We start from the raw sequence: 24779 nt of genomic DNA on the forward strand, positions 1-24779 counted from the left end.
ATGTTCCATGGGGCTTTGCAGTGGACACCACACACAGCAGGCCCTCATTTCATTATAATGTTATAATGAAATTTTGAAAATAGTTATGCTGCTCCTGTCTTATGATTTATATTTGAAAGAGTGGGGGCACCTGGATGGCCAGTCAGTTAAGTGTTTGACTCTTGATTTTGGCTCAGGTCGTGATCTCGGGGTCATGGGAGGGAGCCCCATGTTGGGCTCTGTGCTCAGCGCGGAGTCTGCTTAAGATGCCTTCTCCCTTTCCCTCTGCCCTTCCCCATAGTAGGTATTCTCTTTCTCAAATAAATAATCTTAAAAAAAAATTTGAAGACCATAATACATAGGGTCAGGGATATACATACATGTGATACACACATATATAATACACACATACGGTCAAAACGGGTCATATGATCAACCAGCACAGCAGCAGGGTTCAGTGAAGGCAAGTATCCCTCCATCTACCTTTTCTTGATCATCTCTTCCCTCGTGGCAGGAACAGCTACCGACACAAGCCTAGAGCTATTGTATGCATTACTGTTAGACTTTAAAGAGTATTTTCTGAAAGTGCATCATTTTAAGTATGGTTTTTGATGGCATTTTGTTATAAAATAAAGAATGGAAGACATGGAGACACAGATCTTTTTTTACAAAGTTTTAGGAAGAAACAAAGACATTCCAAAGCAGCCATACGGTAAAGCCATGTTGGGACGGCACGTTCCAGTGAAGACACATTCATACGGCCGAGAGTTGAACTGTGAGATCCACAGCTGCATTTTTATCTGTGCATTCCCGTACTTGAATGGTGTGAATTTGACTGTCACGTTCACCTTCCCATTAGCCGGGATTATTCCTGAGGGGAAGCAAATGAGACAACACAATTCTTTTTCCTGCGAAGTCCCATCAAAGAGGTTGACACACAAACACACTCCTCCCCTAGTAAGCCCAAGTATTTCTATTATCCTCATATAGCCTTTTCATTAAATCCATGTGAATTGACTTCGCATGTTTACGTTGATCTTATTTGCCAACTGCTACGTTAATTCTTTATAATAATTATTTGACTCTCAGTTATAGAAATATATACACATCCCTCAGCGTTAGTGAGTCAGACATGAACTCCTAGAACTATAATCTCTAAGCCAATTATCAGATGTCAGTGTTAACACTCTAAGCTGTAAGAAAAACTAGGAACACACATACAAGTTTCTGCCCAAATAATTCAGTTCCCTACATTTGGGCATCATTTGAATGTCTCCTTCCAAATCTTTGGGTTGGGCCACTGCTCTTTCTGAAGTCAAATATCCCACCATGTCTTGTTCCTCTTTGTCTCTCTGGGGTCAGTGGGGCTTGGAGCATAGTAAGTGCTCAACAAACATGGGAAGAAAAATAGAAGAGAGAAAGGAAAGGAGGGCGAGGGGGAGGAAAAGAGGAAAGATCAATGTAGTAGGCACAAGAAGGGCTACCGCTTGCTGTGATTCCCACGGAGGGCTCTTTGGTTCGCCTTCTAGATGATTTCTTAGGCCCCTGTGCATCTTTTGTTTGCATGGTCCCTACAGAGCATTCACACAATTCCCTCATAAATGCTTGGCGCTCCCTCCTTCCCATCTATGTCCTCTGAATCTTATACCACTGTCTCCCCTCTTCTCTTTACTCAACCACATGAACCTTTCATTTGGCCATCTCAGCATTCACTAAGCATTTACTCTGTGCCAGGCAACATGTTAGGCACCTGAAAAATAGGAATAAACAGAACAAAGTCCCAGATCTCACAGAGTTTACTTTCTAGCTGGGGACAGCAAGCAAGCAAACCAAAAATGAATATAAAATATAAAATCATGTCATGAATACCAGCAAGAAAAAAAAAAGCAGGGTGTGGGGGAGGCAAGTGAAACATGATGTACTATTTGAGAGAGGATGAAGAGAAGGCTCCTCTGGTGAGGAGATGTTGCAGCCAAGACCTGAAGGTGGAGAGGGGCCTATGCACTAACTCTCCCGGACTGGGCTTCTGCTGCCCCAGGGCCTTGGCACCTGCTATTCCCTCGGTCTGGAAAGCCCTTTCTCCAGATCTTCTTTTAGTTTCTTAATCCTACTTTCCAAAATCACTGTCTTGGCATCTGCTTTACCCTAGACTCAAACGCAGTTTTACCAACGTCCATTACAATGTCCCCAACTCAATAAATATTTGCTGAATAAGTGAATGAAACTCCTCTTGACTCTCCATCCCTGGAAGCCTTCACTCCTCTACACTTCTGTCAGCCCTGCAGTACCCATGTGCTCCCTGAACTGTTGCCTTCTCGAGTTTAGAGCTCTCCCACTTGACTGCAAGCCCCTAGAGCTGACACATGGCCCCAAAGCTCGTTCATCTTCCCAGAACCCTAGTGCAGGGCTTCAGAAATAGGTATTTGTCAACTTCCTGAGAGCAGAAGTCCAAATCTTTTTTTTTTTTTTTTTTAAGATTTTATTTATTTGAGAGAGCGAGCGAGCAAGCATAAGCAGGGAGGAACGGGAGAAGCAGGGAGATGGATAAGGCTCAATCCCGGGAACCTGGGATCAGGACCTGAACCAAAGGCAGACGCTTAACTGACTGAACCACTGAGGCACCTGCAGAAGTCCAAATCTTGAAATGCTACCCACTAGTGACTCAAGAGCTCGCTGCAGGGGACAGTGAATCAGCAGAAGAGCTCAGTTCTGTGGGCCAGCCTAGGATCAGCAGAACAGAAACTGCTGCATACAGTTCAGGACATTGACCACCCAAGTAGGTCAGAAAATACACTGTCTGACCTCTGGTTTGCTGGCGGAGGAGGTGGGGGGGGCGCTTCCGACTGCGAACATTCTAGTGCTTCTGCTCCAGCTCATTAACTTAAAAAATTAACAAGCTCTGGAGCAAGGATTAATGTTTGCCTTGACCTGGCTGATTTATTTTTAAGTGCTCCCAGCCTGCAGCTAATGGCTAAAGCACACTGGAGGCGTAGCCCGGGTGACCAGGTACACTGCTTTTTCCATCAGTGTGGCTCTTTAACGGAACTTGGCTGCGGCTGTCAGAGGCTAACTGCTCTTAAAGGTGTGCCTCACAGAGACAAATTACTGCTTGGCAAAACTAATGCTGGGAGAAAGGAGAGAAAGTGTCACATTTGAAAAGTGGGAAGGCTCCCCTGCCCCCAAATTATGACTTCCTTTCCAAAAACCCAAACCATGATTTTATGGCTTCAGTCCAGTTTTGTCTGGGGCCAATTTTGGATCGCAACCCTTAACATCAGCAGGGATCATGTGAAATCACAGGGCAGGGAGGCTGTTGAGGCAGAGGGAGAGAGAAGGGAAAAACGGAGAACTCAGTGAAAGCCTAAGAAAATCCTACTCTATCGATAAAGTGGGCATAGTGAAGAAAACATAGCGACACTGAAAAATGCTATGTTTAATGGTTGACTGGGAAATTCCACTGGATCTTTGCCTTGACAATAATTATATAAAGTATGCATAAATATGGCCAGTCACCAAAAGGAGATGGAAAAATAAAAGTACGGTGTTAGGGCAGTTAGGCCCGGGGTGGGGATCATTTTTTAAACATTTCTTCTTTTAGGTTCATATGGCATCATTACAATATTGTTATACTTTTAAAATAACTTTTTCTTTGAAATTCTCAGAAAGCACAGATCATCTTCCCGAAATTATCACAGAGCCCTATAAGTCCCATGCTTGAAGTGTTAGTAAGTACTGGTCCTAATCTTCCAGGATTTAGGATTTTACGAGCTGAGTGTTGTTCGGTTAATTTCTTAATCTCTCTAAGCTTTGTGTGGGAATTTAATAGCTGTGTAGTTTAAAAATTGTCCATGAACAAGCTATCGATGATTCCAGTGTTTTGGATTACAGTGGGGTTGGGGCGGCTTCAAGAATGTTCCTCCCATCTGACTTAACCACCACGAGTCACACACCACCCACTAGGACACTCACGGGCCACCACCACCATCCCCAGGGTGTGCGGATAACACAGACCCTGATTTGTTGGGTCCTGTAGGAGCTCTGTGACTTGGCTTGTTACTTTAACTGTGGCTCAGTTTTCTCATCTGCAAAATGGGACAAGCTTTAAAGAAGAAAAGAATGTACAGGTCTGGGATAATATGTACTTATTACAGAGTGTGTGTCCTATGAATGTGTCCTTCCCAAAGTTTGTGCCAAGTAAAATGAGTAATAATTTATTATGTATTATATTATTAGTAGTATGTCAAGAAGAGGGAGCCAGCTGGCTCAGTCAGTGGAGTATGTGACTCTTGATCTCAGGATTGTGAGTTGGAGCCCCACACTGGGCATGGAGTCTATTTAAAGAAAAAAAAATCAACTGTCAGGGAACCCAGGTTAAGCATCTGGCTCTTGATTTCTGCTCAAGTTGTGATCTCAGGGTCCTAGCATTGAGCCTCACCTCAAGCCCCACATTAGGCTCTGCCTCAGTGGGGGGTCTGCTGGAGATTCTCTCTCTCCCTCTCCTTCTAGCCCTCCCCCCCAAAAAAATAAATCTTGAAAAAATAAATAAAATAAAATGTCAGGAAGAGGAAATAGTTCTTGGGAAAACTTACGCAGTTGACTACAGAACAACATGAGGGTTAGAGGCAATGACCTCCTATGAAGTCGAACATCTGTATGTAACTTTTGCCTCCCTCCAAAACTTAACAATGAAAAGCCTACTGTTTATCCAAAGTCGTACCAATAACAAACAACACACATTTGTATGTATGTTCTATGTGTTATATGCTATATTCGTACCATAAAGCAAGTCAGGGAAAAGAAAATATAAAGAAAATCATAAGGAAGAGAGAATAAATTTATAGTCATGCTGTACTTATTGAAAAAAATCTGAATAGAAGTGGACCGGCATGACTCAAACCTGTGTTGTCAAGGGTTAGCAGCACCTGACCCATTTGAGTGTTAAAGAAGGAAGACGCAATTGCCTCGTGATGCCAAGTCTCTGGGATGAGTTTCCCAAAAGCAGGTGATTCTACAAGTCAGGAAACAAGGACTGAGCTGCCTCTGGGAAGGTCAGCTTTAAAATTTAGGCCATGGGGGGCCTGGGTGACTCAATCAGTTAAGCCTCTCCTTAATCTATCCCCCTCAGTTTCCCAAGTCCCATCCCCCAAATACCCCCTCCCACCTGGCTCATGAGTGCACACATGCATGCTCTCTTCTCAAAAACAAAACAAAACAAAACAAAACAAAAAAGACAAAACACTGAGTCCTCAGACCTTCTGGTAAGGGCAAAATGTGAGTCCCAAGACTTTCAGTTACCAGTTCATTTCTAGGTTTCCCTGGGAAGGACCAACTTGCTAAGCCACAACAGATACTGACTGTTAGTTACTCCAGCACTCACTTTATTAAAGAATATATTTATTTGAGAGAGAGTGTTTGCACATGCAAGAGTGAGGGGAGGGGCAGAGAACCTGTAGCAGACTGTGCTGAGTGCAGAGCTGACGTGGGGGCTGGGGAGGGGGGTGGGCGGAGGGGGGCTCCATCTCAGATGTAGAGATGGTGACAGACTGAGCCAGCCAGGTGTTTCTCTCAGTGCTTATTTTAATCCTTAATTCCCTTCCCTCCAGCAAGCCTTGGTGGCTGAAATCAGAAATAATTAGTAAAATGGAGTCTTTTGGGATCTCCCTTTTCCTCCCTGTCCACCAAATACACAAAATGCAGAGACATGGGGAGCAGGAGCAGACAGCCTGGGGGCCCTGCCTCTACTAGAGGGAAGCTGCAGAGCAGGCAGTCTGAGTAGAAGGACGCTGGGGAGAGCCAGGCCAACCCTGCAACTCATTTTCTGTCCAGCCTGTAACCTGCTGGCCGGGAGCCGTTGAGTGCCGCCCTCATGTATTACGACGCCCCTCTTCTGGGCGCTGTCCAGCAGCGCAAAGACAGCTTAGGGAGGCCAGAGAGACTGCATGGGGATGCTTCTGGCTGAATTCATGAGCTGCCTGAAGCACCTCGCACAGTACCCGCCTTCTCTCATTGCTCACAGCGACACCAGGAGCCTCCCCCTGACCACGTCCCCAGCCTCACCAACCCTTCAGCAAAGCTTGTCCATGCCACCATTTGTCATTTCCATGGCTGGCACCCATCCAGTACAACCTGGGCTTTCTTCCTAAGGGGACAGTCAGCTCCCCGTTTGTGCTACTCCAACCCAGTCCCCGCTCAGAAACATAATGAGGTCAAGCCACCACCCCCTGCTGAGAACCCTCTCCTGGACTCCCTCCCAGCTCAGAACCAAACCCTAACTCCTACCCTCCTCAGGTCCCTGAGGCCTCTCCAACTTGGTCTCCCTTGGGGCACGCCCTCTTCTGCTTGGGCGCACCATCCAGACAGTCTGGGCTTTGGGACTGCCCTCAAACGTGACCCTGACAAGCCTGTTCAAACCTGATGGCATTGGGGACTTCCTCTGCTTGAAACCCTTTACCTAGCTCCTCACTGCTGGATGACAGCAGTCACCTGGTCCCATCCCCCACTGTCACAACCATTTCTACTCTGGGCAATGTCCTCTCTGGGTGCCTGTGTCTCTCCGCCATACTGGGACATCAGAGCTGGGGGCAGGTCTTTCTTGCTCCCCGGGGCAGCCAGCACCTATCACAGCACCTGATGGACAGCAGGCGCTGAGTGCTTAGTTCTAGAATAAATGCCAATGTGGGGCCACAGGACAGGATTCAACCCAGCATTGTTTCTGATAAAAGATGGTCAAGTGAAGCTGTTTTCCCTTGACTACCTTCCTGTCAAACTCACCAAAACAAGAAAAAATTGTGCAAAATGGAAGAGAAGGAAAATCTTCTGTTAAACCAGGGAAATGAGTATACTTCCAAAGCCTGAAAAAGCAGATGCTCCCCCAAATACTGTACAGTAAGGTGTGGGAGTGAGCAGAGAGCCAGGAAGGCAACTGATTTCCCAAAGGGGAAGGGAAACAGCCATGAAAAAAATACATCTACCTCCTCTTTGATTAAAGTGGCAAAACAGGGAATGTGGCTGGGCCCTGGAGAAGGGAGGATGAGGACAGAAGAGACCGGACCTCAGCATCCTAGAGTAGCAGGGAGGGAGCTGAAGAAGTATTTACCTTGCCCTGACATTTCTATTGTCTTAGACCCAGGACCCGGAGGCTGGAGGTGACTTGATGGGGACAGAGTGGAGCAGGCAACCCTGCGATGGCAGCACGCAGCACAGACGATCCACCTGGCTTTTGTGAGTCCAGGGCAGCAACAGGAAGTTTTCTGTCAGGATGTGGGACTGTGGCCAGACGCAGGCTTCCAATCCTAGCTCAGCCCTTGGACAACCCACTTAAACCACCCATGCTTCAGATTCCTCACCTGCAAAGCAGACCTACTCATAGTGTTGCCTGATGAGTGTGATTGGGAGTATGACAGGAGCAGTGCTGGGGTCTGGCACAGGGTAAGGGCCGCGCAAGCCTTAGATACTACTATAATTATTTTCATCATCATCGTTCCTTTCCCACTTTATTCTTCTTTTGGCAGCAGGCCCTACTCAAAGCTGAGTGAAATGCTGAGTAGAACCAACACAGGTATTATGCATGAAAACTGTACATTCAAGAATGAGTATGCTTTGAAGAAGGAAAGGGACATAAGCAAAAGCAGGTGAAGAACACATAAGAACATCACAAGACGGATTACCTCAGAACTCAGGTGGTTCACCAGAGTCTTAAAGAAATGACAGACAGCCTAACCCTCCCACAGCGAGAGTTACTAGGTTCAAGGAAGTGATGGTGGAACATACTAGAAGGAGATAAAAAGAGTTGGTGGGTTTGGGAGACACACAGAAAAAGGAAATGGAAGGGTCACTGAAGTAGACACTGCATGAGAAGGAACAACAAAACACACACACGTACACAATGCACATGCATGGACACATGGGTAGAGCCATGGCAGGAAGAAATGAGGAATCCCCACAAAATTCAATTATTTTAAGGAAGATAACAGATACCAAGGGCAAAGGGTGACCAATACGTACGTAATTTATGTTCCTGAGCAAGAGAACAAAGCAAATAGATTAAAATACTCAATTTAAATAGTTGAAAAATTTCCTAAAATAACAAAAGTCCTTTTTCTTCAGATCAGAAGGATATGCCGCATTCAAGGAAAACAAATGATACAGAGAAATGCCTGGCAGATTACTTAACCTCAAGACTGAAACAAACACAAAAACAAAGAGAATCCCAAGGGCATTCAGAATTCACTTTGGGCAGGTAAAGATTCTGGCCAGCCTCTGACTTCCCAACAAATTCTCAAAGCAAGGGGCACTTGGGTAATGTCTACAAAGTTCTGAGGCCAACAGTCTTGGTAAACCAAGACTCTTCGACCCAGTCAGGTTGTCCTTCAAGATGACAGGCTGCAGAGACATGGTCAAACATGCAAGCATTCTTGGTATGTAGCCTCCAAGAACCTCTGGTTAACAAGCTGCTGGTTTCACATTCCAGACAAGCCAGGGAAAGAACGGACATAAAGAACTTAGAATGGAGGAAAAGTGGATGAAAGAATGGAGGTGGACACGCGGGTTCCACTGAAATAGAAACGAAGTAACTGTGGCATTTCTGGTCACAAGACAGAATGCAAATGCTATCAGCTCAGATAAGGGAAGATAAACTTACAGAAGGTGAAGCCATTAAGGAGGGAGAGAGACACAGAGCATGGAAGCTCCCTCCCACTGTCCGCACTGCCAGGTTTCCTGCTGGAGTTGAAGCATGCAAGATAGTAGCTCTGACCTCTTGATGTTTTTTATACTCTTATTTGTAGCTATAAATTTTAACACTATCACTTATATCCATGTAGTTCATCAACTCCTTTGGCTTCACCTGTTTGTTTTTTTCAATCAATATCAAGTCATGAAGCATATTTTTATAACATACTTCATTTTTATAAAGCCACTTCTTAAAGAAATATTTATGTTTGCTCAACCTCCTATCTCCCACACTCCTTTCCACCCAGAGATCTTCTTTGTTTAACTCTGTTGTTGCTGTTGCCTGGTCTGGGGCATATCACCCTTCCTGGACCATCCCTGTGGGGAACCCCAGAAAGGCTTGCTCTCCTGCAAGCGGAGCTGGCATTCCCTTTCAGTCTCCTGGAAGACAGGATTTTCCAGCAGGAGAAAAGGTTGGCTTAAGCCATCCCTGGCCCATCCCTGGGCCTCGGTGGGCTAGCACCCCTGAATGGGCAGTAGAGATCCAGAGCTCAGTCTAGGTACAGGAATTGGCCTCTGGGTGAAGTTCACTGAATGCTGTTGATCAACCAAGCTCAAACCAGCCCTGACTGACAGGCCATCAAATGGTCATCTCAAACAGGCAATACCTAGGGATCCCAAAGGCAGGAAGAATACACAAGGCTGGGTGGAGAGCTATTATTAATCTCCCTAGCTTGTCTCTCGAAAAATAGAATTTTCCTAAACTCTTGGTCTGTGATACAGTTCTGTTTGTCTTCCTCTCCTCTATTTCAAGGTGTCCTTGTTTTGTTACCCTTCTAGCTTAGGGGACGGGGGTGAGAGCTCGAGTCTGGAGTCAGACAGACCCTGTTGCCTTGGGCAGGTCATCTGGCCTCCTTGAGTCTTGGCGACATTGGCAGTAAAAAATGATGCTACTAGTTCCCGCCTCGTAGGATTGTGGGGGGCAATGGGGCGGTGCCTGTCACGTGGTTAACAATTAATAAATGGGAGTGATTCTTAGCATTACGCCCGCAGCTCTGCGTAGAACCACCATCACCGGTCAAGGACATACCTAATGTCCGGCAAAATGTAACATCGCTTCCAAAGTGACACAGCTGCTTCAGGGCCTGTGTGTAAAGAACCGCCACCTGCCTCTCTAGCTTTTCCTGCTTTCTTCAGTATGCTACTGCAAATCAGTTACATATGCCCTTAAATAAGGGGCATAAGGAACCCATTTGCATTCGGTGTATTAACTGTCCTTAAATGTTCTCACTTCCTCATTATTCAGTTTGGTGCTTTAGAAAGTCATAAAAACGTCTGATCCTTGATTTTACTTCTCATTAGCATTCTATTCCAACCTGGCTTATAGCCTCTGGCTTTTCTCAAATTGGCTGAACTGGAAGGTGATCAGAAGCACTTCGCTGGTATATCTCACTCATTTCTATCACTTGCCAAAGACATACCTGGATGTCTCCATTTCTCTGTATAGCCATATAATCAGCACTATTTTCTGGGATGAGGCTACCCATGATGGTCTTAGCCACCAATAAGAAACATTTTATGGGGGCATCTTCTGTGTGCCAAAGATCCAAAGGTCGTACCATCCTCCTGACAACCCTGACCTGTCCCCTGCAGTTTGTGCTGGGGACCAGGGGTCTCCTGTCTCACCCATTCACAGGTGTATAGTGAGGCAGGGAAGAGAAGCAGGGCAAACTTCCCCATTCATATTCTTGTCTGGAAGGAAAGGGTTTGCTCATGGATGCCCAAAGGCATCTGGACCCTGTTGCTGAGGCTTGTTATATGATAAAATACCTCAGTCAGGGAGGAAGGGGGCTTTGAAGAAGAAAGAGGAAAAAAGTGGGTTAACATTCACTTTCTTTTGAAACCTGAACAGGTAAATGCGGGGGGGGGGGGCAGCACATTGGCAGGTGTTGTGGGAGAATGAATGAATCCAACTGAGATCACATGATTGGACTAGGTCAGGACCCTATACCGCCCCCCCCCCGCCCCACAGAATAGGAGGTATACAGAGGTGCCTTGGACTTTGACGGGTAGGGTTCAGTGTTTACAGTGTCCTAGTGCTCATCTCAGGTGAAGGGAAACTCCTTTGGTGGACCTGGGCCTACAGGTAATGCTTATAACCAAAAGCAGTCTGGGTCCAAAGCAAGGCCACAGGTTCTAGGATTACTCCCAAATCAATATAAAATGGTTATAAATTTGCATTTCATAAGAAAATGCAAAATATAAAATTATTTCTAATGGCTGATCTAGTCCTCATAATTGGGGGGATAAAAGAGAACAAAAGTATTAAAACTTTCCATAAGAACTCTGGCCAATAGTCCTCAGGAACACTTAACTAGCCATTTTAGGTTACAATTTGCCATTGATATGAATTGCATGCATTCTTCTTGATGTATGTGACACCAAGCAAATGGCCAGGATCTCAAAGTGGTCAAAAGTAAACAAGTTCTACAATTTTTTCCTGGCATTTGGCTCTTCTCCAACACTAATAAGATCTTGGCCAAAGTCATGTATTGCTGGCTCTTCCAAAATTATCGAGAGTATTCTTGATGTTTTAATTGTATATGATTTCTTGTCAGCAATACAAAGCTCACAAAATCCTTTACTTCTTTTCCCCAATTTCAGGAAGATCTTGGCCCCATCAACAGAGCCAGCTTCTGGAAGCTCTAGGGCACACATGAATCCTAAGGATGCCCAGTGGGCAAATGGCCAGTTGAGTTAAAGTTGGGGGCCCTATGTCAGAGGCGTATCTTATAAGTGGAGTTATCCTATCCAAATTTTTTCGTTTGGCAAGCCTGAGCACAGAATGCCTGGAAGGCATGAATAAATGATGCTCCTAGTTCCTAGAGAAGATGTTGCTGTATAATCCTGTGGACGACGCATGTCTCCACGGCCTTTAGATAATCAGTTACTAAGATTTGCCCAAAAGAGTGTCCTGCACTAAGCCTCATAAGGAGGCTGAAGGGTCCAGCCTAGGAGATCATTTTGTAAAGCCACATCAGCAAGGCCATCCACATGATGCAAAACATTTCAAATCGTAAAGGTGGGGTCCGCAAAGTTCAAGAGCCCTGGTTTGCTCTCATTTGTTTTCATTCATTCGCTAGCTCCCTCCCTCACTCATGTCTTTGCTTGCAACAGACTCTTCTGATTTTCTTCTTGGATCACTATCCCAGACCCACTTCCCCTCAGTGTCCCCTGAAGGCCTATGTGTTCAGGGCTCAGTGCTCTGTCCACCTCTCTTGTCTAGCCACACCCACTCCCCGGGTGACCTCCTCTCTGTCTCACGGCTGTCCATTTAATTAGTACCTAGGTGACGTGGAAATTTCTGTCCCTCGCTCCCACCTCTCACCTGTCCTTGGGTTTAGAATAGGCTGTGTTTCAAAACCCTTTCAGTAGATTAATATTCTATATCTTGGGACATAGTTCTTTGCAGAAGTAGGCCTTGGCCATAAGAACCTCTCACTTCCTTCCCAATTCCCCCTGCCTTTTCCGTGCCATTGACACCAGCTTAGTTCTGGCTCTTAAGACCTACATGATTTCATTCCCAACACAATGATTTCCTGGTCTCCTGCCTCTACCTGCCCCAGTCACTCCTGTACACTGCAACAGTTCTGACCTTTCAAAAAAACAGCTCCTATCACAATTGCTCAGAAATCTTGGTGGTTCCCTTCTGCCTATGGAGTTTCACAGAATTACAGACCATCAAGAGGGGCAGGATCATATAGATGAACCTAGTCTAGTGATTGCCAAACACCACTCTGAGGCATGTCCACATCAGGATCACTGGTAGGTGCTTGCTACCAGTACAGAAAACCAGACCCTTCCCAGAGCTATAAGTGCAAATTACCAGGGATGGGTCCCTTGGCTTCATAGCTGTCATAAATGTTCAATGTCTTGGGGTACTGCCCTGCTCTAAGTCCCATCTGCTGACTCCCCTCTACAACATTCCCACCAGTCTTCAGTGATGGTGAACTAGCTACATGATAAGAGATCAATTTCCTATTTGAGCATCTTTGATGATGCACCAGGAGCTGTCAGGCCCAAGGCCATTCCTTTTTATACTACAGTGATTCTTTTTTTTTTAAATAATTTTTAAAAAGATTTTATTTATTTATTTGAGAATGAGAGAGCAAGAGAGAGAGAGAGAGAGAGAGAGAATGAGCAGAGTGAAAGACAGAGCAAGGAAGAAACAGGGAACTTGATGCAGGGATCGATCTTGGAACTCTGGGATCACGACCGGAGCTAAAGGCAGACATTTAATTGACTGAGCCACCCAGGTGCCCCTACACCATAGTGATTCTTGTTACTGACACAGCTGGCCTGTGTCCAGTGCCTTTTTCTTCTTCTCATTCCTACACTGACCTGATGCTCTTTCCCTGGTTTATCTGGGTCTGTCTTAGCACCTGGCTTTCAGGGACATTCCCAGAGGTCCAATGTGGTCTGGTGGCCCAGGGAAGGACAGGAGTCCCTCCTCTGTCTTGCCGTCATCTCTCAAGTAGAGTCTAGACTAAGATCACAGGAGCTAGTTCACTTTACCAACTTACCTCATAGGTCAAATTCTTCTTCTTCTTCTTCTTTTATTTTTTTTTTAGTATTTATTTATTTGACAGAGAGAGAGCCAGTGAGAAAGGAAACACAAGCAGAGGGAGTGGGAGAGGTAGAAGCAGGCTTCCTGCCGAACAGAGAGCCTGATGTGGGGCTCAGACCCAGGACCCTGGGATCATGACCTGAGCCGAAGGCAGATGCTTAATGACTGAACCACCCAGGCACCCCCCATCATAGATCAAGTTCTTATAACCTCTTCAGAGTGAAAGTGGAAATTCAGTTTGTATTTTATGAGGCAGTGCACCAGCTTCGGAACCAGAATCACTGGTTTCAAATCCTACCTCTGCCTCTTACTCCCGAGTGTCCCTGGAGCTTCATTTCTATGTCCATAAAATGGAAATAATAATTATACCAACCTTACATGGTTGTGGTATAGATTAAATATACAGGTGCTTCAACATATATCAAATGTATCTATATCTGTCACCTGGAATAGTGCCTGGCACATAACAGTCACTAAGTAAGTGCTACTTTTATTATTCTACCAAAAGGCCTATAGGGAGAACACCGAATATAATTAAAAGCAGAAATATAATCTTGTTTAGTATAATTTTGGTAACCACTTATTCTCTTTCCTCTTTAAAGCCTAAAAGTAATAAAGCTTCTCTCTGGAAAGAGAATCAAGTACTGTTTTGTTTTGCTTTGTTTTGCTTTTTGCAATATAAATAGTAAGCTACATGGTATTTCAGAAATCTTAGAATGGCTCCTGGTTCTCTAGGAAATAATCTATATACATCTCATAATTTAGAAGTCATTCAAAATTTCTGCTTTGAACACTCATATATGCACTCAAAATCAGGAGATTAGTGGATACCCAGACACTGGAGAATAAAGCTATTTTAGTGTTCACAGCAGAACACTGTGGACAGATACTTAAAGCCCACACCCAAACATCAAAAGAGACAGAAACTGGAAGCAGTAATTGCTTTAGAGGAGATTTTTCTTTCAAAAGTTCCGAGCAGAACAAAGATCTATGCCCTTTGGGGCAGGAAAAGGCAGATTGTCCATACCATGTGTGTAGTAAATTCATGACAGCCTTCAATAACATCCCAAAAGCTGGGTAAGAGATGCAATTCCCATTTTATCTGAAATTGAGTGAAACGGATGCCCCAAGGATAAACCAAGGGCCAAAATTAGAAGAGGAAAGGATTAACTTCCGATTTCAAGTTTTGATCTTGGAAGAAATTTACCTGGACACTGTTACAAATTATCTGCACAATACAAATGATCCCAAAGTGTCCTCATTCTCATGTGTCCGACCCCAATTTACAGTATGTCAGATACGTCAAATCTGTTACCATTACACATGTGAAGATATCATGTTCAAGTGTAGCTTATTCTCTTTTAGACCTTGAGACTGACTCTCCTAATCCCTTTGATCTGAGAACCCTAAGGAAATAGGAAACTTGAAATCCTGACTCTCCTTACCTGATATTGGATCAATAGTAAAGGCTTCATGAGACTGAATCAAAGTGATATGAAACTCAAAATCGACAGGGCAGCTGCACTGCAAAGGGATAACATATTTTTTGCTGTAAACAAAAAAAGGAAAAAAAATTTTTCTTAATAATGGGTTCTTTTGATCGCAAGGAATAGAGACTCAAGTTACATAATAAACAACCACAAAAGTGAAGGCTGACACAGCAGCTAGAGTAACTCCTGGGTGCCTCCCGTCACATACATGTCCCAAACATTAACTCCTTGAATCCCGTGAGGTGGTGTTGTGACAATCCCCACTTACAGACAAGGCAAACAAAGCACCAGAAAGGGTAAGTGCCCTGCCCAAGATGACCCAGCTAGTTCATGGCAGAAGTGGGCTTCAAGGCAGGTCAACCGGGCTCAGTTTCCGCACTCCCAATACCTCTGTCCACGCTGCCTCTTGAGTACTGTCAGGTTCTTTCTGTGGACACCCACAGTTACAGGGAAAGGGCTTCTCTGCCACCCAATGGGCCCCAGGGAACCTAGGGAACATGGCATGAGCAGGCTTGACACAGAGAAGCCTGGGAAGCCCCTGGTGTTTATGGAGTTTGGACCTAGACGGCATTGAAGAAACCACACTTCCGGTTGTGTTGGACTGAAATGTGCCAGAGACTTCTTATGTGGTAAGAAGGCCAACAAGCAGCAGAGGACCCAGATATGCTCCCTCACCAAGGACCTGGAAATGCTCCCTCACCAAGACTAGTCCGACTTCTGAGTGTGCTTGAGGTTGTCCCTTATGGTACTGCAGGAGCTGCTATAGCTGGGCCATTGCTCAGAGGGCCCTGAGTTTCTCATCATGTCTTCTCCTACTATCAGGCCAAGCCCAGGTGGGCCAGAGTTTGCGGTGAGTAAGGCATGGAGAAGCTGAGCTTCTAGCACTTGGCCTCCCCACAGATATGGAGCTGGTGTGGTAGGTGATCCAGCGTCTTTCAGCAGCTGGACATTGAGCTCAGTCCTGCCCTCTATCCCTGTATTTCCTTCTGCCTCCTCCCTTCTCTACCTCGAAACTCCTGCGCCCTCACAGCCCATCTTGTCCTCCTGCCCAGCGGTTGGTCTCCACCTCTTGACCTTTCAGTGAGAGCCTTCCTGCCAACACTTCTCCCTCCCATTTCCCAGTCTGTGTGGGAGACTGAGACTACAATCGGGCTAAGCAGAACTGTCAGGCCAGCTAGCATGCTGTCTTCTGGGTGGTGCCCAACTGACCTTGTCTGCCTCGGGGACTTTTCCCCACCAGGACCTGCTTCCTTACCTGTCCCACACCTGTCTACCTGGGAGACTCTGAGTCCTAGGAAGGCAGAGCTGAATCTGCTTGCTTCTCCAGCCTAACCTCAACAAAATTCCAGAACCCTGCATCTGTTGAACATTCAACAAATATTTGTTGAAACAAAGTAAAATAACTCTTTTTCCATAGTAATTCTGGGGATACGGTATAAGTCAAATGTGGTTTTAAAAATTACGCCAAGAGCATTTTTATTTGGCTTTAAATTCACTACCTTTTTAAAATTTGTAGACTATTCTGAATATAAAGAAAGAAAGATATAGAGAGTAATATAATAGAGATCCCTTTATCCACTACCAAGCTCTCAAATCTGCTTTGGTAAACCAAAAATGTTTAAGTGTTTAAAAATGTTTATGGATAGGGCGCCTGGGTGGCTCAGTGGTTAAGCCGCTGCCTTCGGCTCGGGTCATGATCTCAGGGTCCTGGGATCGAGTCCCGCGTCGGGCTCTCTGCTCAGCGGGGAGCCTGCTTCCTCCTCTCTCTCTCTCTGCCTGCCTCTCTGCCTACTTGTGATTTCTCTCTGTCAAATAAATAAATAAAATCTTTAAAAAAATGTTTATGGATAAAGAAGATGTGGTCCATATATACAATGGAATATTACACAGCCATCGGAAAGGATGAATACCCAACTTTTGTATCAGCATGCATAGGACTGAAGGAGATTATGCTGACTGAAAGAAGTCAAGCAGAGAGAGTCAATCGTCATATGGTTTCACTTACTTGTGGAGCATAAGGAATAACATGGAAGACATGGGGAGATGGAGAGGAGAAGTAAGTTGGGGGAAATTGGAGGGGGAGACAAACCATGAGAGACTGTGGACTCTGAGAAACAAACTGAGGGTTTTTTTGGGGGGGGGATGAGTTAGCCTGGTGGTGGGTATTAAGAAGGGCACGTATTGCATGGAGTACTGGGTGACGTGCATAAACAATGAATCCTGGAACACTGAAAAAATAAAATTTAAAAAATGTTTTAAATAAATAAATGAATAAAAGTGTTAAAAGAGTTTAAAAGTAAAACATTGCCGAACACTTGAAACTCCCTGTACACCTCTCCCCCACTCCACTTTGTCCCTACCCAGGGCTGACCCCTACCCTGTCTCCACTGTCCATCATTCCCATGCATTTTTATAACACCACTACACATGTAGGTACTGACAAAATCTATATTGTTTTCAACGGTATCATTCTAAAACTTGTTAATGCTGTTCAGTGCTATCTGTGTAATATTTATCCATTATATAAATTAAAAAAAAGATTTTATTTATTTATATGTCAGAGAGAGACAGAGACAGAGACAGATAGAACACAAGCAGGGGGAGCAGCAGGCAGAAGGAGAAGCAGGCTCTCCAGTGAGCAAGGAGCCAGAAGTGGGACTTGATCCCAGGACCCTGGGATCATGACCAAATAAGCCCAAGGCAGACACTCAACAGAATGAGCCACCCAGGGATCCCCATGATATATGATTCTTATCTATGACACATGAAGTACTGTTCATTCATTTCACTAGTGATGAATATTCCATTCCATGACTATCTCATTCCCACTTACCTATTCTCTTGCTGAAGGACATTTAGGTTATTTGCATTTTTTCACTATTGTGACGTGGCAATAAAAATCCTCGCTTGGGGTTCCTTGTGTCTCAGTACCAGAGCTACTCCAGGTATACCCCAGGAATGGAATTGCTGGGTAGTAGTAAAGTAAAATGATCAACTTTACTAGCTATGGCCAAAATGCTCTCCAGGTGGTCAATGTGAAGTCTAAATGGCTCAGACACAATCTCTGAAGATCAGGCCAATGACTCATGACTCACAGCCACATGAGCCAGATGGCACTTGGGTTGGTAACCCCAGTGATCTGCTCAGAGTTGCCCAGCGAGGTCAAGTCAGCTGCTCAAGAATGTTCTACTAAGAGCTGCATATTTGCATTTTCCTGAACTAAAACCAAAAAAATACTGCTGGGACTTTTTATATATGCCCATTTTAAAACTAATTTTAGAGCTCTGATAATTCCCATAGAAAAGGTGTCAGGATATTTGTTTAGTGATGATTACGTGAAGCCAGGTTCCTGATGCATTAACCAATCTGGAAAAACAAATAATTCCCTAAAGGCACAGAATTCCAAGTAATCTGATTCAGAAGGAGACACAGCAGTGCAAGTAATACAGATTTGCTTTCATTACTGCAGCTTGTTATTACGGGTGCCGAATCAGCATGGATGACGGCCATAATTGTGAATCAAGCACAGTCTAGGTGAATTTGGGTCACAAGGAATTTTGACAAATATAAAGGTTAGTTTATTTAGAAATTCTTCATATTTGAAAAAACAGAATCCCATTAGATTCTAAGGAGACTTAGAGATTCTAAACACCCATGTTAATTACCATTAAAAGTGATTTATACTGAAGAAACATAAATATATACATCTTACACCTATGGTTCCTGAGGCACAAACAATACCCTGAGTTCTTCTAACTTATAGGAAGAAGCCAATTGAAATATCAAAAGCATATAGAAGCTGGTATTTTTGAAGTTAACCACAACTTTTATCCCCATTACTTTATTATCTAAATATTTTATCAGTTACACTAAGGCCATGTATAAATATGAAGTACTTTAAAATGATGTATAAAAATATACCCAATACTTTAAAAGAATTATTTCCTATTTTGAATAAAATCCAACCCAAAACTTTTATTTATTCTTTAACTATTTTTTATTTTAAATTAATTTAATTAACATATAGTATATTATTAGTGTCAGAGATAGACTTCAGGGATTCACAGGTCTTACATAATCTCCAGTGCTCATTACATCACATTTATTTTATTAAAAAAATTTTTTTTAATGTAATCTCTACAGCCAACATGGGGCTCAAACACACAACCCTGAGATAAAGAGTCATATGTTCCACCAAATGAGCCAGCCAGGTGCCTCCCAACCCAAACCTTTAAAATATATTTTTAAAGATTTTGTTTATTTATTTGACAAAGAGAGAGAGATAGAGCCCAAGCAGGGGGAGCGGTAGGCAGAAGGAGAGAGAGAAGCAGACTCCCAGCTGAGCAGAGAGCCTCAACCAGGGCTCGATCCCAAGACCCTGGGATCATGATCTGAATCAAAGGCAGACATTTAACTGACTGAGCCACCCAGGGGCTCTCATAGTTTTTCTTTTTAAAAGATTTTATTTATTCACTTGAGAGAGAGAGAGAGAGAGCATAAGTGGGGGGAGAGGCAGAGGGAAAGAGGGAAGCAGACACCTGCTGAGAGAGAACACGATACGGGGCTCAGTCTCGCAACCCTGCAATCAAGACCTGAGCCAATAGCTGAGGTTTAATCCATTGAGTCACCCAGGTGCCCCCAACCCAAACCTTTTAAATACTAGACTTATATCATGATTATATACAAGTTGTGTGCCTATTAGAAGAGAGAACACATTTGACTTACGGAAATTAGATATTATAAAATAACAATATAAATTTAATTTTTTTCCTTCACCCTTCTCTAAATGCATGCTAGTAAGGGTCAAATATCCCACGGGTTTCCAGTTAATTATATAACATTTGTTTTTACCTTAGTCTGATGTTATTTTTATCATTCACTCTAAAATTTAACATTACATTTGTCAAGAAGGTAATCAAGCCTTTTTTGAGAGAAGGAATGATCTTGTGAATTTGTAGATAACGCAAAATCAGATTTCCTCCTTAATTCCAAAATCGCAGTATGCAGAGAGGGGGAAGAAGCACTTTGCCATATACAGGATCTGACTCTTTTGGGGAGAATGCAGGTTAACTGACAACAGCATGACTAATGCTACCTTATGACAAGATGCTGGACTCAGACGGCACAGTAAATTAACCACTCATTAGCTGTGATGCCTACATAAAAACCTGAGGGACACACCCTCAAGATAAAGGGAGGTCTCCCCATGGAGACGTGTGAATAACTTAAACTATCACGGAGGCGTATGAATAATTTAAACTATAACACTGACTGTCACATGTCAATTTTATAGGACTTTTGCTCTGTCAAGTGCTCACTGATGAAGGATCATGGTTAGATCCAAAGATGTGGGCAGCAACAATGTATCCATGTCACAGTCTTGACAGGAGACTCATGAAAAAATCACATCCGGACACACTTTGGGATCACACGCTGTAATAGCTTTAAAACAACTCTGTGAACTCTTCCCACACTCCTTCCATTGACAGGGGTGTCTAGGTCTTCTTCCCTGCAATCTGGGCTCCAATTGCCAGAATGTGTTGGAAAGGATGCTGTACTCCTTTCCTGAGGCCAAGTCTAAGAAAAGGCTCACTCTGCAACCTATTGCCTGTGTTGTAAGAAAGCCCAGGCAGCCTGGGGAGAGAACCAAGGCTCTCAGCCCTTGGCCCGGCTGAGGACCCAGATAACAGCCAGCACATGAGTGCAGCATCTTGGAAAGTGGATCTGGCAGCACCCTCCCTGCCCCCACCCCCAACAGGTTGATGAGCTTCTCCACGTGGTTCACACACAAACAAAACGAGGGATCGCTGTTCTTTTAAACCATTACCTTCTAGGGTGGTTTGTTACAAAGCAATAGAAAATGGACCCAAGTGGCATTCTCTCTGTCTTTTTTCTTCTTTAGTAAATGACCACCTTATCCCCCATTTCTAGTTGCAACCTTAATTTGGCAACTTTAAAGCCCCCCCCCTTTTTTTTTGGTGCTAGCCCTTCATAGGTACCAGTCACCACTAGGCTTGAATTTTGGTTAACCCTTCTGACGACTTGATATGTACTATTGCTATGCCCATTTTATGGATAAGTAAACTGACCTACAGGGTAGTCCAAAGGCAAGCAGTTCATAAAAGATGAGTGGAAATTAAAGGTGGGACCCCAGAACCTGAGCTGTTCACTGCGATACTTCATTACCTCTCTGGTCTCTAAAGGGATAGCTAATGACATCTCACTGTGTGCACTGTAGTCCTCTTCTCTACTGACATTCTCTGTGAAACTGAGCCCTCTTTGCCTTATGGCAAAGAGCTTTTTAGAAGCTTGAGCTTTTTAGAAGGCCTTTCCTTTAATTATCCCACAGGCAAGAAAAGCCTAGAAAATCCCAAGGCCTGTTCTCAAATGTTACCAACCTCCCTTCAAGCACTACTACATACATAGAGTCAAAGGAAGAAATCTGGAGGCTGATCCGTTGTTTTCCTTTAAGCTGTGGATGTAAACTGTTGTATCTAGAATGTGACTCCAAAACCAGAAGGCAATCAGACAAAATGATTAGTTGCCTGATAAGCCAGACCTCCAACCCCCTAAACAGGCAACGATTTGAAAAGATATAAAGAGCTGAGGGTAAATTATGTTTCAAATTTCAAAGTATGTCCTTTTATCTAAGATAATGTATGTTCTTATGAACTTTCATGTGCTGCTTATCTTATTTTCAAAGACACAATTAATCTCACCGGGATTCGAGCCTCAAATGAGAAGCAGAGGGGACCCACGATCTTTAACGATATAGTCAAATAAAGACAAAGAGATTTACATAAAGAAATGCTCAAGTAACAGGCATTTACTTATTTTTTACACTGAGAGAATTAAACACTAACCTCATTTTAGCCTAAGCTTAGACCAGTATTGGAGGTAAAGAGCAAGAAGTAGTCAAAGATTCAGGGAGGGTCGACATCTGTCTCTTGCTGGCCTGGCCTCTGAGCGCCTTTCTTGCCTCTGGTTCAACTCTTTCCTCAACCTAATTGCTTAGTCCTCCCTGTTGCTAAAACTCCCTACTCCCTGCTTTCCCTCAGGCCTCTGTAGTTTAGGAAAATGTGGAACCCCAGGGAACAACCAGAATTAAAGGGGTCACCTCTGCATTCTTGGTATAAGAAGGTAAGGCATTTCTCTAGGAGCTGGAATAAAACTGAATTCAGAAAGTTAGAGGTGACTGTGACATGCTCGCCCTCTGCAGAGAAAATACGTGCCCTATTCACATATATATTTTTTAAAAACCACTTTAACAAAATATGGTAACACATGCATAACATAAAATTTACCATTTTAACTATTTTTTAGTATACAGTTTAGTGGTATCAAACCATTCACACTGATGTGCAACTATCCCCACCCTCCTTCTCCAGAGCTCTTTTCATCTTGCAAAAGTGAAACTCTGTCCCCAGTAATGCCAACTCCCCTCCCCCCAATACTCCTCGCCCCTGGCAACCCCCAAACCTTCTACTTTCTGTCTCTGAATTTGACTACCCCAAGTACCTCATATAAATAGTTTCATACAATATAAAATAGCTTTGAAAAACTAAGCGTCAGGGGCGCCTGGGTGGCTCAGTGGGTTAAGCCTCTGCCTTTGGCTCAGGTCATGATCTCAGGGTCCTGGGATAGAGCCCCACATCGGGCTCTCTGCTCAGCATGGAGCCTGCTCCCTGCCCCGCTGCCTGCCTCTCTGCCTATTTGTGCTCTCTCTCTCTGTGTCAAATAAATAAATAAAATCTTTAAAAGAAAAAAAAAACCAAAAACTAAACATCGACTTCACTTAAAAATGAAATAATTTTTATTTCGTTCATAAAAATAATTATTTCTAATAAGTATTATAAATAATACATATTAGAAAAAACAGCACCTCACAACTCACTCGAGTTGTAGATAATGTGGGATAAGATGGAGTAAGGAGTGAAATTCATGAGTGGCTCCTTTGAGTCAGAGCAGGGCCCATAGCTAAGACCAGAGAATAGGGACATCTGTCATCAGGAAGAAAGTCACGTTCGGTCACCTGGGTGGCTCAGTGGGTTAAGCCGCTGCCTTGGGCTCAGGTCATGATCTCAGGGTCCTGGGATAGAGTCCCACATCAGGCTCTCTGCTCAGCAGGGAGCCTGCTTCCCCTCTCTCTCTGCCTGCCTCTCTGTCTACTTGTGATCTCTCTCTGTCAAATAAATAAATAAAATCTTTAAAAAAATACTTATAAAAAAAAAAGAAAGTCACGTTCAAGGGAAAGGAAACAACTGAATTGTGATGTGAGGGTAGAAAAAAAGCCTCCTGCAGGCTGATTTCTTCTTCTATTGAGAAAAATACAGCATTTATTTGGAGATAAGAGGATACATTAAAAACGACTGCTGGCTTTTTCTTCTTTTAAAATAGGGGGCACAAGTTGCCACACGCTGACTGCATTCCAAGCGTACCTCCTCAGAGCTGAGGGACCTGTCACGCTGGGCCTGACAGCACGGAGGGGACCTGGCTTGGTCTTGCGTCTTACCCACTAGCAACTATTAGAACAAAAAGCTCACAGGAAGAGTAAGACATGAATTTTTAAAGCAAAGTAATTTGCATTCAAATAATTTTGATCTTGAAATGGTTGTAGATAAGGAATTTCTGTGAGCTATTTCGGGCATGTTGAAGAAAAAGCAATTGTTTAAGAAAAGTCACAATTCAGTTGACTGTTGCTAGTTACTCTGCTTTAAGTATTCCGACAAGCATGAAATAATCACATTCTAGAAACCATGTTTGTTTTGTCTTGTTTTTAAAGATTTATTTACTTGGTGGGGGGCAGAGAGAGAATATCGAAGCAGACGCCTACTGAGCTTGGAGTCTAACGCAGTACTCAGTCTCACGATCCTGAGATCAGGACTTGAGCCAACACTGAGCTGGACACTTAACTGACTGAGCAACCCAGGTGCTCCTCTAGAAACCGTGGGAAGAGCGCACAGGTATGTGTACACTGTGTGTGTATGTGTGTGTGTGTGTGTGTGCATGTGCACATGCATGCGTGCAGGTATCAGAGACCTGGATGCTGAGCATGGAGAACAGCAGCAGTGGTGACCAGATGTGGCCTCTTGGACAGGGCTTGGTGGGAGATCTGTCTGCTGTATAAACCAAGCAAGGAGGAGACATGCCCAGAAAACACTTTCCATTTAGGAGTGTCTCTCCAACACCAAAAACTACAGTGTTTGTCTTTGCTGCTTCCAGGAATGTGCTTTAGGGAGACACAGAAACTCTTTGTGTTATATTCTTAAATATCAGAATTTGGGACTGGCCCCTGGATATTTTTTGTAGAATTTAAAATGTAGTTCATTTTTTAAGTTCTTACTGCTGGGGCACCTGGGTGGCTCCGTCGGTTGGGCATTTGCCTTGGGTTTGGGTTGTGATCCCGGGGTCCTGGGATTGAGCGCCATGTCGGGCTCCCTGCTCAGCGGGGAGTCTGCTTCTTCCTCTTTCCCTGCTCGTGCTCTCTCTCTCAAATAAATCTTCTTCTTTTTTTTTTTTTAAAAGATTTTATTTATTTATCTGACAGTCAGAGATCACAAGTAGGCAAAGAGGCAAGCAGAGAGAGGGTGGGGGAGCAGGCTCCCTGCTGAGCAGAGAGCCTTATGTGGGGCTCTATCCCAGGACCCTGAGATCATGACCTGAGCCGAAAGCACTGAGCCACCCAGGCACCCCTCAAATAAATCTTTAAAAAAATATTCTTACTGCTTAGTTCACGATAGCAGCTTGGTAGTTTCATATAAGTCACAAAATGTATATGCTATGGAGTTTAAGGAATCATTCCAAGAATGTATTCAATGCCTACAGGAACCTAAGCAACAGAAATAACCCAGCTTTCGTTACTACCCCTATGCACGCATTCATTTGTTCTAGGTGCTGGCCAAACATTGGTGCCACTCTGTCCCTTAGACCCATGTAAACCAATCAAGCAATTTTCCAAATCAAATTTGTACAAAATCTAAGGGAGAAAAGCAGAGTATTACAATATTCAAACC

General features: G+C 43.9%; 1 protein-coding gene across 6 annotated transcripts in view; it reads right to left on the reverse strand.

Moving 5' to 3' along the window:
• The window catches only part of CFAP221 (cilia and flagella associated protein 221), an 87424-nt gene that overhangs the window by 44044 nt on the left and 18601 nt on the right, over positions 1-24779 (reverse strand). For all 6 annotated transcript variants that reach the window (XM_045066503.1, XM_045066504.1, XM_045066505.1 and 3 more), the window contains 2 exons: positions 14722-14825; positions 691-850 (listed from right to left, as the gene is read on the reverse strand). In XM_045066503.1, the coding sequence (XP_044922438.1) occupies positions 691-850; positions 14722-14825 (264 nt within the window). The remainder of the gene's footprint in view (positions 1-690; positions 851-14721; positions 14826-24779) is intronic.

Source organism: Mustela putorius, unplaced genomic scaffold, assembly GCF_011764305.1.
Source record: "Mustela putorius furo isolate JIRA1106 unplaced genomic scaffold, ASM1176430v1.1 tig00003867_pilon_pilon_pilon, whole genome shotgun sequence".
In the NCBI taxonomy this organism is placed as follows: Eukaryota; Metazoa; Chordata; class Mammalia; order Carnivora; family Mustelidae; genus Mustela; species Mustela putorius.